At 40.5% G+C, this 14743-nt stretch overlaps 1 protein-coding gene across 11 annotated transcripts in view; it reads right to left on the reverse strand.

Moving 5' to 3' along the window:
* The window catches only part of LOC132130019 (pro-neuregulin-2, membrane-bound isoform-like), an 88948-nt gene that overhangs the window by 59693 nt on the left and 14512 nt on the right, over positions 1–14743 (reverse strand). The window contains exon 1 of one of the 11 annotated variants that reach the window (XM_059541595.1): positions 1601–1864. The exons of the other annotated variants lie outside the window; for them this stretch is intronic. Within the exon in view, the coding sequence (XP_059397578.1) occupies positions 1601–1685 (85 nt within the window). The 5' untranslated portion in view covers positions 1686–1864. Of the gene's footprint in view, positions 1–1600; positions 1865–14743 lie in introns of those variants that run through there. 11 annotated transcript variants of the gene reach the window in all.

Below are 14743 nucleotides of genomic sequence, written 5' to 3' on the forward strand. Positions count from 1 at the left end.
AAGAAGGTGTAATGTAAACTAAACCAGAGTAACACAACTGCACACAGGGTTAACACAAATGTCTTCTCTCTCTCAGGAGGCACTGTATAAAACTTCTCCTGGGCACTCTTTTTTCTTGTGTTTTTTTTACCCACAGCTGTGCTTTGTTTCCGTAGACATAACACAGGTGATCAGCATCACTCTAAGAAACTGTTATTTTCTACCACATCACACACACGTTGACGTATATCTGTGACCACAGGCAGGCAAGAAAACCACAGTCTATACAATGTTATGTCTTACACAAGTATAAGCACACTATGTTAAATTACACCTGTGTTAGTATTGAGAGGTCAAGCGTGTTAAACTACAGAAATTAGGACCACATGAAAGCTGGGGAACATAATACTCTCTCTTTCAGAGTCCCCCTCAAATCAAGCCTCGGGGCACACAGGGTATGGAACACCCCCCTTAAGGGATGGGACACTGAAAGACTCAGACATGTCCGTAAATGAATTAGAGGTGGGGGGAAGGTATGGGAAATAGAAAGATAGCACAATTCTATGCCGCCTTGTCTTCAACTGCTAATGTAATTGAAGAGTTTTGAATTTCCCAATCATTCGAAATAACTCTGAATGGACCTGACATTTGGACTGTAGCAAAAAAAAAAAAAAGACTAACAAACTTTATTAAAACTTTTTAAAAAACTTAGTATATATATATATATATTTTTTTTTTTTTACTAAACTGACAACCAGCATTAATGCACAATAATAATAATTGCTCCTCAAGTATTGTGCTGAAAAATAGTATGTGTTTTGAGCATTGGTTAATGACAGAATTGTGAGGTTTAGAACAAATTCACATAGACTGAACATATTTCCACATGTGAACGGGTGACTTCAGTAAACATGCTTTAAACTAACACTTTATCTTTTTTTACAACAATCATGAAACTTAAATAAAGACATGTTTGAATGGCATTCAACGCATTTTACTCAGATTTTATCATCCCATCATAAACTAGCATAATGGGGTATTTGACCAGACAAAAAGGGATTTGCCTCTTTCCTGCTGTGTCTCCCACCTTGACCTCAGGGTCAAACTGCAGTGACAAGCCGTGACTTGCAGCAGTGTAAAGCCAAAGAGTGGGAGCTTGTGCTCTTCAGCCCCTATTCAAAGGTTTCACAGCAACAACCATCTCCCTGAAGTGCAATCCAGTGGAGAAACCATAAAGCAGCCACTTGCAAAAGTGTAGACAGCTAACACCGGGACAGAAATTCGAACTAGTCCTTTAAAAGTACTTGAGGAATGAGAGCCTATGGGAAGCAGCCCACAATTTGGCTGAATTTTGGCAACAATGCAACTCATTAGGCGACAATATGCAGAAATCAGGTGAGTGGCGTAGATGAGAGTGCTGGCTTGCACGCAAAACACACATTAATGTAACAATTATGTACCAATGCTACAAAGGTTAGATATTCTGCTACACGTTGACTGCAGCAAGCAAGTCATGCAGCAAGCTTTGACAAGACAGGGAAAGAGATTCTTTCACATGTCTCTCACCCCAGAACCCCTTTCTGCCACGGGCACACATACCTTGCATATATTTTCTATTTACCTTTTGTGCGATCATTGCTCTCCTTACGTCCTTTCTTTCCTTCTCTTTTTTTCCCATTCCGTTCCCTCTTCTTACCCTCTGACATTGTGTCAGTACCAAAACAAGAGAGAAAAATGTAAATCCACAATGGAAAGAAAATACAAGTAGTCCTATATGGAGTGTGACTGCCGCACTTGAGACTCTGAACTTGTCAAAGCGTTTGGGCTCCTATATACACTCACTCTCTCAGATCACACAGGAAACACCTACTTGCAGCATGGTGAGAGAGAGAGAAAAATAGAGAAGCAAAGACAGTGGATGAGAGAGAGAGGGAGAGAGAAGGGGAGGGGAATAAAGGGAGTAAGCAAAGGGAGGCATTTCCCATAGCTGTTAAGCAATTAACTATTCCCTGCCTAGGTTTTTAAGATCTTTCTGTGTCTTGCAGCCAATGAAGTTGGTGTTTGGAGACACCACAGTGCTCTGGCCTTTCTGGCTCACCTGCACCTCTTGGCCCTGTCCCTTTCCACTTCTCTCCCGGAGTCTCAGGGCAGCAGGAGAACAGATTACAGAATCCACAACTCAGCTGATCTGTAAAGCTGACCCCTGGCGTATCTCTCTGCCATACACTGCTCTAGCACTCTTGAAGATATACAAAAACTCTTCACTCAGCCAAAAGCATTCAGTGACACAGCAACAAAAAGGTACCATAATTCCAAAATGTTTTGATATACATGTAATTGTAAACTAATGCATGTGTGACATGACACAAAACAATTCTACTGTTCACTTTCTCTTTCCTTTTATACTCCCCAATGTCCCCCCTTTACCTCGCCTGCTCTCCCTCTCTCTCTCTCTCTCTTTCCTCTTTGCTCCCAGTTTCCCATCCTCTGCTGTAGACGAGTCACAACACGTTCCTGATAGTGTCGCTCCCTGCTAGTGTCGTCAGGAATCCCAGCAGTGAGCACGCAATCACAGACTTGAAACCTAGTGAGAGCAGAGAAACATAATGCCTCAAAGCTACACCTCCAATGCCTGTGCTGCAGGGAGAAATTGAAAGAAAGAAAGAAAGAAAGAAAGAAAGAAAGAAAGAAAGAAAGAAAGGAAGGAAGGAGGCTAAAAGTTATATAGGGTTGAAGAAAAAAATAAAGAAGCAACCACAGTAAAGAAGACCAACAAACAGGATGGAAAAAGAAAGAAATAATGTTAGGTTAAAAAAAACACTACTCTTAGAGGAAGACAGGAAGAAAAGAAGGGAGACATGTAGGAAGGAAGATGAAAAGAGAAAAATTCTATAAGATTCTAAAAAGAGGAAGAAAGTTAGGAATGAAGAAAGATGAGGAATGAACAAAGAGAGGAAGATAGGAAGGATAATATTAAGAATAATTAAAGAAAGAAGGATAGACAAGAAGATAAACTGACAGACAGGAATAAAAGAAGGAAGGAAGAGTGAAAAAAGGAGGAAAGAAAAGAAGGAAGCAAAACATATGAAGGATTCAATGAGGAAATATTGAAGCAAGAAGAATGAAATTAAGGGGAAAAAGATGGGATCCTTCCTTCATGAAGACAAGAAAGAAAAAAAGAAAGAAAGAAAGAGAAAGGATGCTATAATGGGAATAAATCTAGCAGCCCCACACGTACAGTTTTAAAGGGTCCATCCAAAAGCTTGGGACACTGGTTGGCTGAAAGCCGGTCACATGACTATTGTGATGAAAATATCAGAGGCCATCATAAATAAAACACAGTGTCAACATCACTCTACTTCCATCTTCTTTCCAACCCCCAAAAATTGACTAGTGAGGAATATAGAGTTAAAGTGTTAGTTCATCTAAAATTAAAACCAACATTTGTTTACAGGATCAAAAGAAGCAACGTTTCCTTACTCTAGCAAAGGAAAACCAGTCTCCTGGAAATCCTCCGACATTCTTCTTTACAAACCCTCGTTTTATACTTCTAATTAGTGACGTTGTTTTGTTTTGATATCTCCGCTGCATTTCCGCATGTGTCAGTTCTGAGCAGCGCATGCGCAAAGCTGACCTCATACGTAATTTCCTCGTAACTGCTTCCATTTATAACAGTGAGCACAAGCTAGATTCAAGTTATTATTAGATTTTGAATATGGATATTTTTCTTACAAAAACGCATCTGAGGCATTTGTTCACCCAATTTTGCTATAAAATATGAGCTTTAAAACATGCAGATTATGTCATGTCCCGTTGGGAATTCAGTTTTGACAATGATGATACATTTAAAGAATTAAAGGGGTCATATTATGCGATTTAAATTTTTCCTTTTTCTTTGGAGTGTTACAAGCTCTGAGAATCCAATAGCGAGTTAAACAACTGATGCTTATTATACTCAAGATCTCAAAAGTAGTGAAAGACAGTTTGCTGGACAAAGCACAGGCGAGTGAAGCAGGACTGAAGCAGGCAAGGCAGGCTGAAGAGACCACCACTCAGGACAGCGACGCAGGGATGCAATGGGCGAACCAAACCGGCGGGATCCAGGAATCCGGAACAAAGAGACAAGACCAGGACACACACGAACAGACGAAACCACCAGACACACTGCAACAATCTGACAACAAGGCTGGGTGAGACACAGGTTTAAATAGCCCCAGTGATGAGTGCAGCAGGTGTGAGTGATCAGAGTGATAGGTAATCAGTAACCACGTCTCCAACACAACCACACACACAGAGAAGGTGAGACAGTGAATTCATGAACCGTGACACTAAAGTCTCAAATCCAAAGAGATATTCTTTATAAAAGTTAAGACTCGTCCACACCCCCCTATAACAGCTCGTTCTAACATGCCCCCACATCTCTACGTCACTATGTGGGAATATTTGCATAACTCCGCCCAAATGTTCATGCAAAGAAAGAAGGCATAACTTTTGTTCTCTCTGTTGCTGACACTGCCATGTCATGGACTCGCTGTGTGTTTCGTTGTGAAAGCCAAACTACTTTGTTTAGCCTTCCAAAAGAGGACACAACTAGAAATCAGTGGTTAAATTGTATTTCAACACTGTTCCAGAACAGTCCAACCCAAATATTCAGATGTGTGCTGCACAGTTTATGGAGGATGAGGACTGTTTCCTGAACCTATGAAGTTTCTATATAGTGGGGCAGCTCAAACATTGCAACGACAGTCTGGCGCTTCTGACTCACAGCCTGTAAGTACGTCATTATAATCACTAATTATGTCCCAACTGGATGTAACAAATGCCTCGTTTGTAATGGGTTTTATTGGTTTTGTCTCGTCCGGATTGCTAATGAATCTTTCTATTTAGCCGGATCTTCTTAGTGAACTGGTCGAAACCAGTTCCCCAAATCGAACTGAATCATTTGAAACGGTTTGTGTTTCCAGTATGCACTAATCCATAAATTACTTAAGTTATTTGCTTTATAAACATGCCTTACACTCCCTCTGACACTAATAAACCAATATCCCTAGTTATTAAGTTACTCCTAACAGTACATTGACTGAACTGCTAAAAGAGAACCGATGATGGGATGTGCACGAGCAGAGCAGCTGGACTGAGTCTCAACCTGCTGGCCTGGGAGACGGCATAGTATGTTAAGGTGCGTAACATTCCTGTCACACACTTGAGGCATTTGGCCAATCACAACGCACTGGATAGCTGGCCAATCATAGTACATCTCGCTTTTTCAGAACTATAAGATTTGTAAAAATCGACGCGTTTCAGAAGGCAGGGCATAGAGGAGAAATAATAATGTGCATTATATGGAAAATAATGTGTTTTTTTAACTTTAAATTGCATAAACACATTGCATTACACCAAATGCACAAAATAATGTTCTTTTTAGCAACATCATATGACCCCTTTAATATTTTAGAAGACTGTCACATGTTTCACTTCAATCTAAAGCTGAGTGCTAAGCCCAGATAACATTAATGCTGGCGGCAACAGTGTTACAGGTTCAAATCTGTATGATTGAAATCATATTGTTGTGCCTCTAAGCAAGGCACCAAAGCTCAGATAAGTGCCGTGAGATACAGTATCAAAAGTGTCTTCATAAGGGTTTTCTCAAAACAACCTTATATCACCATTTTCATCAAGCAAGATGCACCAGGATCAAAATCTTCCTGACATGATGTCATTCTTTAAACAAACTTTTCCTCGTTATAATGCAACAGTGTATCCTGTAATCTAAAAAAAAACCTTAAAAGGAACCAGCACCTTGATCCCAAAAATAGAGGCATTTCGTAATTCCATCTCTACCACAGAGCACAGAGTACCATTTCATCAATACAAATTGAAGGTAAATAGGGGTTATGCCAGTACCCATGCAGGATTGGCAGAAACTAGAATGATAGAAAGATTGTGTAGAGAATGAAAGCATGACGTGATGTGGGGCCTCTCGTGACTCTAACCTCCTTGGAGCCATGTCATCATTTAGCTGGTGGGAGTGTGTGTGTATGTGACCGGTAGGGGGAGGAACTGGCATGCCCCAACACATGCAATGTAGCCTCCAATTTAGAACAGATCAAAGTGCCACGTTGTAGGCATAAACAGTGTGTGCATGTGTGGAAGTGCTTCCTTCATGACTGCTTTTTGCGTGAGTGAATCTGTCAACGGTAATGACCCTGTGTGGGTCACCCTCCCCTCTTTGCCAGGCATGATGGGACTTGCTACCCGACCCGACTCTTCTCTCTGGCACCCATGTGTGCATACGTACACATGCAGAACTGTGAGATCTACAGGTATCCGAATACAGGTGCTGTTCATTCAGAGGGGAACTCCCTTAAAAGATTATTTCCTCTTTGAAATGCAGTAAGGCTCCTGTGTTAGATTTGCCCCACCATTCTACAGAAATTAATGCGTTACATTTACTACAAAGGTGCTGAAAGTTTCTGGTGGGTGGTGCTGACATCACGAGACACAATACCACTAGTGCTATGTTGCAATATGCTGTTACAAGGAGTTTCAGAAAACAAAAGGAGAAGAAAGAAAAAAAATTGGGTGTATCAGTGACTTGTTCTGCTTTATTTTACTGTGAACCACCCACCTGGCAAGAAGCACGAAGCCCTCCAGCTCAAGGTGAAATAAAAGACTGCGGTGTGACATGCATTTGTATAGGTGGGGAGTGGGCTGTCTCGCTGTAATGACAGCCATTCAAACAAAAACAATAGATATAGGAGACAATTCTCAAAAATGGGGCACTGTCATGCTTTCCCACTTCTTTTCTGTCTTTAGGTCTCTTCCCATCCGTCTCCCACTCTCTTTCCCTCTTGCGACACTGAAGTATTCCTCTTTTCATCCATTAAATAGCATCTGCTGTTTCTCAACATCGGTTGCCCTCAGGCGTTCGCTGCTCTGATTGGGTGGGTGGGGATGCCTGACATTAAGAGTAAATAAAAAGAATGTGGAGCCATCCCCTTAAAAGTCTATGCAACTATAGGCCACCTCCCCCTCTACCAGCCTCCCATTATACCTGCACACCATCACACATATACACCGCCCCGAGACTCTGCTGGCATTTCACGAGCTCGCTGAGTTTATCTTTGGAGACCTAATGGTTTTAAACACCCATCTGGTTGTTTAGATCTGCGTGTTTCTCTTAGTGCATGGTCTGTGTGAGGGGAGATGGTGGATCTGAGTGGGAGGTAAGGGGATGTAAATCCCTGCATTTAACATTTGCCTGTTGACTTGACTGAGAGGTGAAGCAAGGGCAGCCATGAGGTAGAGAGGCATTGCAGAGGCAAGGATAAAGTGAAGAAAATAGATGCATTGTCGACTTTGACAAGCTGCTCAAATGCCCAGCAGTTGTGTTTACTGGTACCTTTATGGGCAGAACCATTGGGACTGTCATCCATGAGGAGGTATTGTTTCTAAATAAGACCTGTGTACAAAATCATTGGATACAGATGTGAACAATTAGGCCCAAGTCTGTCCCCTCCCTAAATTTTGAAGACTGCTTGAACTAGTCTGTAGGTAGATCATCTGTGAACGATCATGGTGCCCAGGCCCCGTGCCTGGGAGCAGGGCATGTTTCTAATACGGAGCTCCTTAAGGGTCGGAAAAGGGCCGAATCTCAATCTCTTTGAAGGTATATCTCTGAAAAAAATCACACACATCCTTAATGGTAAAGGAAGAATCATCTGTGGTTCCAGGTGGCATCATCTGCACAAAGACAGAGATTGGGAATCCGAGACATCCGCCCCATCAGACAGGATGTCTCGAGGCACTCACAAAAGCCTGACCAATCAAAGTCAGGAGGCACCACTGCAGTGGTCAAATTTTGGGCAGATGAGCCATTGAACTTCTAACCGCAATGCCATGTGTGTTGTAATAAACAACCATCTGTGTTTGTGACAACAAGCAATAAGACGTGTGAATGAAAATGCAGAGTGAGCATGAGTGATTGTATGCATTGCGTGCTACAGAGAAATTGTTCACAGGCAACCTGCATATGTTTGACTACGAGTGGATAAGTGCGTAAGCTTTCTACACTCCATGCAAAGAACCTTGGCCCCTGTGTGCATGCGTGTACGTTCAGGTGGTGTGAATTCAGCCCTGCACCGTTTCTGCTGTGCACAGTTATCACCATGGAAACCATTCAGAACAAGGTAGGAGATGGAGATAGAGAGAGAGCCACGTTGCACCACATGAAAACAGAGACATCCATGAGGTAGCCTCTGCTCAGTCTGCAGGGAAACACTGCAGCGAGAGAAACAAGCAGCAGTTAGAAAGACAGAGAGAGAGAGCATGCTTCACAGGCAGAGTGGCATTCTAACTGCATGCTCACTTTCTAAGCTGTCAGGTTTTCCCATCACGCAGCTGCCAATTACAGATCTGCCACAATTTAGCCCCGCCCCTACTGAATAGCCTGCCTTCCTGCAACAGCAAAACAATCCAGCCAGTGTTTAAATGATTTATGAATGAAAGGATCGCAGAAATGATGGCTGAGATGCGTCCCCATCACAGTGTATCAAAGATTCATCTCACCAGAAAGGACAGGACATATAGTGATACACATAGCAACACGGCAGCCAATAGGGTGCAATTTAGCCCTAGCATGTGCTTTGAGATGCTTTTTCACAGCTTACGCTAACCGAGGTGCATCAGATCACAGAGGCATTCACATGTCTGCTAAGAGCTATGACAGAACAAACAAGCACAGATAAAGCCAAATGGAATGAAGTTAAAGACAAGACAACAAGTTGCACATTTGCGTTACTTGCCTAATTCAAGATCCTCACCGGAGCATGTCATAATAGTATGGCTCATCCTGTTTATACCATCACACATGTTCAAGATCCTTATCCTGGGTATAGACCTTAAGCAGGGTACTTAATTCAATGCAATTGAAAACAAGGCTGTGGGTGACGGATGAAGTTTTTTTTTTTTTTGTCTTTTGTCTTTTGTTCATTGAAATTTTTTTTAAATGTTGCACAACAATCAACATCAAGGTCTATTCCTATCCCTCACTGTTTTGTTTAAATTTGTGCATATATGGCAACCTGTAAGAAAGAAGAATCATACATCTCTTACACAAGTCTCCTGCTTAGAAAAACCAAGGTAATTTAACATGCTTCTACTCTAGAGTTTCAGAAGGAGATTTTAATGGGACAGCTCACCCAAAAAGACTGTCATCATCATTATGCATTATGTTCAGTGTTTTTCGTTTTTTTCTTTCATTGTATGGACAAAATAATTTACTGTATGCACAAAATCATTTTTTTTTTTTAAAAAGAAAGAAAGAAAATCATACAGGTTTGAAAGGTGGGTCAGTAAATTTCCGTTTGATGGTCAATTTTGACAGTTCAGTTTATTTTTTTAACTATACCTTGAACGATGTCTTAAACTATGCTCTGACTTGCCAAGACAGTCTGCATTCAAACCAACTGAGCTACAGCTACAGTATGCTAATACACTGACTTTTCTAGCACTACATATATTTCTCTTTTGTTCTATATGTCCTTGTGTTAATTCTAGCGTTCCAGCTGCACATGATCTCAAAAATCTCATTAATCAGCAATAAGCATGTGAGAGCAACTATAATGAATACGTATTGCTTTCCTATGATGTCATAAGTACAGCAACTTCAGCTGAAGTTTAATAACCCGACGGCATCCACCAAACAGCCTTTTGAGTAGATCATCATGTCCTGTTTTGTCAGGGATGATCAAACTGGACTGATGAGTGCAATTACTCTACAAGGATTAAAGTTCTGAAAGTTAAACCCACAAACCTCTACCTCCATAAAACAGCAGTGTTATGTGGTAGGCTCTTGTCTATACCCCGTATCACAGTTATTCAAGTCTGTTATTCAAGTGGCATTCAGATATACAGCAGTCTTTGGATCATACATTAAAGTCTCACCCGAATGTGCGACAGATTGTTTTTGAGATAGTGTCAGGGAGAGATCTACTCCATCCATGTTTTTGCTCTCTTTCTTTCTCAGTTTCAGTAGAACAGACAAACACACTCCCACACGCTCTCATGCAGTTTAACAAACAAGCGCCCACATTGCCATCGCAGCGTTGACAAACACAAACGCATGCTGTTCAGCATTCAGGAACGGGCCAACGCGCTACCCACCAAACACCAGAGCTCTGACACAAACGTATAGCCTACATGCCATTTCGGCAGAATGTAAATGTGCAAGTGAACAAACACGCACACATGCTCTTTTTTTGGCCTCATCTGGTCTAGTTTGTAAAAAAAAAGGCAACTGGCATAGTGACATTTACTAGGATTCGATAGGAAAGAGAGAAGAAATGGAGGCTCATGGGAAAGGGTCCAGTTCTTATCAATACCCCTCCGCACACAAAGACACACACGTCCGCTCCCCAGCTCCACATTCTTCAAATCAAATCAAATTCCTTGCGCTCTCAGCTCGTCCTTTATCTGGAGAATGTACTTGGAGCAGAGCACAAACATGTCACAGTGAGAAAGCAAAAAGGCCCTGTGCTCACCAAAAAAAAACGCCCCCCCCCCCCCCCCCCCCAAATGCAACACACACAACAGTCATTTGCATTTCTGTTTTTGCTTCTACGAGAAGAGCTGCGTCTTATCACAATCCCAGCTTATCTCTCAATTTCTCTTCCAGTGTAGCAGGGTCTTCCTGAAAAACACAGAACTGTGCTAGCAGTGAGCGTCCTCTGGGGTTGATGACTTTGCTGGTCAAAAACCAACGGCTTGAGTTTTTTCTTTCAAAGGGGCCTCAGATAATTTGAGGGGAGAGCTGGTGAGAGATCAAGTGTGTGGGGACAAGCGAGTGGCAGGACGACCACTTCGTGCTCTGGCTCTTTCAGGGGGGAGGGATTACAGGAACCCTGGAGCACAACTGGGCCATCTCAGTCACGGTCTTGAACCAGCTATTCTTTTCTGTCTGGACAGAATAAATACAATTATTTATTTAAAAAAATTGATAAAAATGCAAGAGAAAATTGCAAGAGAGTATAGGACATAAAAGACATCCTAGCGAGCTCAGGATAAAATCTGATGCCCAGACGAAACTGAAAAAGATGAAAAAGCATAATTCATGGAAATATGACAATCTGTGAGGGAAGGTTTGGGAATCCTGGGCCAATGGAGGTTGCGTGCAGAGCAGTTTTGTTTGCGGGACATGGACCTGACCGTTGCTCACTTCTCCTCACTGATGGACCACGTGGGGGAGAGGATTTGCATTCCACAAAATTTATTCCACCCAGAGAACAAAAATAATAGCAAAAAATAAAAATATCTAATAAAAAATTTAAAAAAGTTTATTTTTCTTACTGTATGCAAAGTTTTTTCTTGTTTTTAAGCATAAACTTAAACATTGCTAGATTTATGCTTAACCCAGAACCAAAAAAATATATATATTTTTTTTTAAATCGGCTGAAAAATTCTTATTCATAACATTGCGTCAATAAATTTATCTTGTTTTAAGAATGTTTAGATATTTGTACTGGAATACCAGACAAAAATATTGATTAAGAAAATGACTTTTGCAGTGCTAGCTATCTTTCAACAACAATATGAGAGAGACCAGACGGAAAGAGCGTGTGTTTTCCCGGGGAGATAGGCACGCTCCTGAACTCCAGAGTCTGGGCCACTCAACCTGACATCAACAACATGGCCAGAGATTAATATAAGACAGGAATGAAAGCAAGACTTACGGTAAACTGTATCTCCGCTGACATTTTGAACATGTACAGCCTTTGCCCAGATATGCGGCTCAAGCCAGTGCTCAAGATCTACAACTAGAGGTAAATCAATACAGAGGCAATATCTCAATCGAAGTCTGTTTTAATCACTGGAATGTTTTTTTTTATCCTTTTTTTCACCACAGATAAATCTAGCATTGCGTTAGAGAGAGAAACCGCTTTCCAGGCATCAATAATACCAGAGAGCATCTCGAAACAAAGAGAGAAGGCAATCATCCTGCATGCATCTTTCTACCTGGCAACCTATCCAATGAAAACTTGTTCTGGGAACAGGTCCAGCCAACCACATCAAGTTCACCTCTTGCTCCACGCAGTGGCACACAGGTGACTCTCACCTCACAAATCCCGAGTTTGTGGAAGGAAAGGGTTCAAAATAAGAGACTATAAAAATGAAAAAATAAGTGAAAGGGAGGGGGAAAAAACTGAAATGAGAGCTACAGAGCCAAAACAACACATGATAAAAACCACTAGGGAATATGAGTGTTGTTGACATGCTGTGACTAGTATGGAAGGAAAAAGCATCCATGTAACATTTCCTCCCAAAGCTCTCATAATAATTGGATAAATTATTCCACATAAACAACAGATGCTACAAACAAGTCCAATGCACTGGACTGAGTTTTAACTTTGATTTTATCTTGTGCTTGAATGGAGAAAAATCGCTTGAATGTTTTCATTGGCAAGGCTTAAAACGATGTGAAAAGATGTGAAAATGATAAAGTTTCGCGAGGACACAGCATTGCCCCGATGGAAGCTCAACCACTGATGTCACATGGACTATTTTAGCAATATCCTTACTGCATTTCTGAGCCTTGAATGTGGTAGTTCCCTCGCTGTCTATGCAGGGTCAGAAAGCTCACGAATGTCATCAAAAATATCTTAATTTGTGTTCTGAAGATGAACCTAGGTCTTTCAGGTTTGGAAATGAAATGAGGGTGAGGATTTAATGTCAGAATTTTCAATTTTTTTATTTGAATTATCCCTTTAAAGTCTTGTGTTGCTTATAATAAATTGACATTTTGATATCACACAAGCAGTGATATAGATGCATACTGTATGCATTAGTGAGTGGTGAGTATGAGGCTGGGAGGGAAAAATCACAGTATGCTCACTACAAAAAAAAAACAAACAAAAAAAAAACACCTAGACTACACCATTTCTTCTAACAACTTTTTTTTTCTTTTCTTAAAGTCATGACCAATTTAGCAATTTCCAATTTTGCTATGTATATATATATATATATATATATATATATATATATATATATATATATATATATATATATATATATATATATATATATATATATATATGCAAGAAAATATTTAGCTGATTTCATAGATAATATTTATTTATATTCATTTTAAGCATGTGTTCCTGCAAGTTGATGCCAACCGATCAGATGCGATTCATTGTTATCCATTACAAAAGTAATTTAATCTGCATAATGATAACAAAGGCAACAATTCATCATCATTTCAAATAAAAGCTTTTCCAAACAAACTTTCTGATCATTGTATCTTACTGTACCACTTCTACCTGCTGTAATGTGAAATCTGTCATTGCATGGGCTGGGCTTTAGATAAATGGGGCCTGATAAATGGTGCTCTGATCTAGTTTCAATCACATACAGGTCCCTGCATTCATCAAACTCTCTCCTTATGGACCGCTAGTTGCTCCATCAAACACAGCAAAATCCTTCTCTGTCCACCTTTTAACACAAGCAAAAAAAAACACTATTCATTCTTTAAGCCTTTTCATGTTAAGACACACATCAGTCCACTCCTACGACATACCTGAGGAAGCAAACACTGGCGGTCGATGTGCATGGAGTGTGCAGCAAACATGGCCGGACACGTCCTTTGAGTGGAGCGCAATGCTCGCAACAGGAGTGTCGGCAGACCCTCTTTTCAACAAAACAACAAAACACTCCGTTCACAAACACACGGATGCCCTTCCCATGCTGCTTTGTTCCAAAACCTTTTCTTTTGTCAAGTTCCTGTCCTGCCACTATCCGGATTTATTCCGGACACATATTATGACGGATTGCTACACACATAATTATACAGAAGCAAGCAAACACAACACAACATGTATGTTATGGAGCTATTGGTTAGACATGCCCAGTTTTATGAGCAAATAACTACTGAGCTGGTAACCCAAAGTTTGCAGGTTCAAACCCCAGGGATGATTCTGTCTATGATCAGGCCCAGAGAGAACTTTTTTTTTCTTTTCTTTTCTTTTTTTTTCAGCAGCAGCAGCAGCAGCATGGATCTTAGAGGAAAATCCATAAAAATCTGTGGATCCAAACATGGTTGTCTTGAGATGCTTAAAGTATAGATATCTTTTGTTCCTGAGTAATAAGAGAAAAAGGCTGTTTTAGGCTGCAGTCTCCTACTGCTTCTGCCATTTCCTACCATTTCCAAATAACATATTTGAATATGTGATTTTAATAATAGTACATGACAAATTTTCATCATAAATTATGACAAATCTTGCATTCACTTTAATGAATGAAATGATTCATCTTAACAAATACATCTCTCTGCCACATGAAATATGGAAAGAGCAGCATTGGGATGTATATGACAGTGTTGACAAAAGTATCAATCCAACAGCGAAAGAGGCACAAAAAAATATTCTGATAAGTAAATTAATCCCTGAACTTAACCTAGGTTGCTGCAGGGTTTACCGGAAAGATCAAACTGGGAAGAAAAAGTTGTTTTTTGGTGGTGGTGGTGGTGGAGAAAGAGGGAAAATATAATGCAATAAGAAAACACAACCTTGTGATCAACCATATTAATTACGGTAACTAGTGCACCATTGGTTTCAACAAAACAGAACATTTTTTTTTTAAATACAGTGCAGTGTTTAAAATTCTTTTCCAACTACATGACTGTTGCTATGATTATGTCAAATGTAAGAACATGCACACTGCATTATGCAAAAGCATACAAATATTTCTAATAGTTTGCATACAATACAAT

This window comes from Carassius carassius, chromosome 47 (assembly GCF_963082965.1).
Source record: "Carassius carassius chromosome 47, fCarCar2.1, whole genome shotgun sequence".
Taxonomy (NCBI): Eukaryota; Metazoa; Chordata; class Actinopteri; order Cypriniformes; family Cyprinidae; genus Carassius; species Carassius carassius.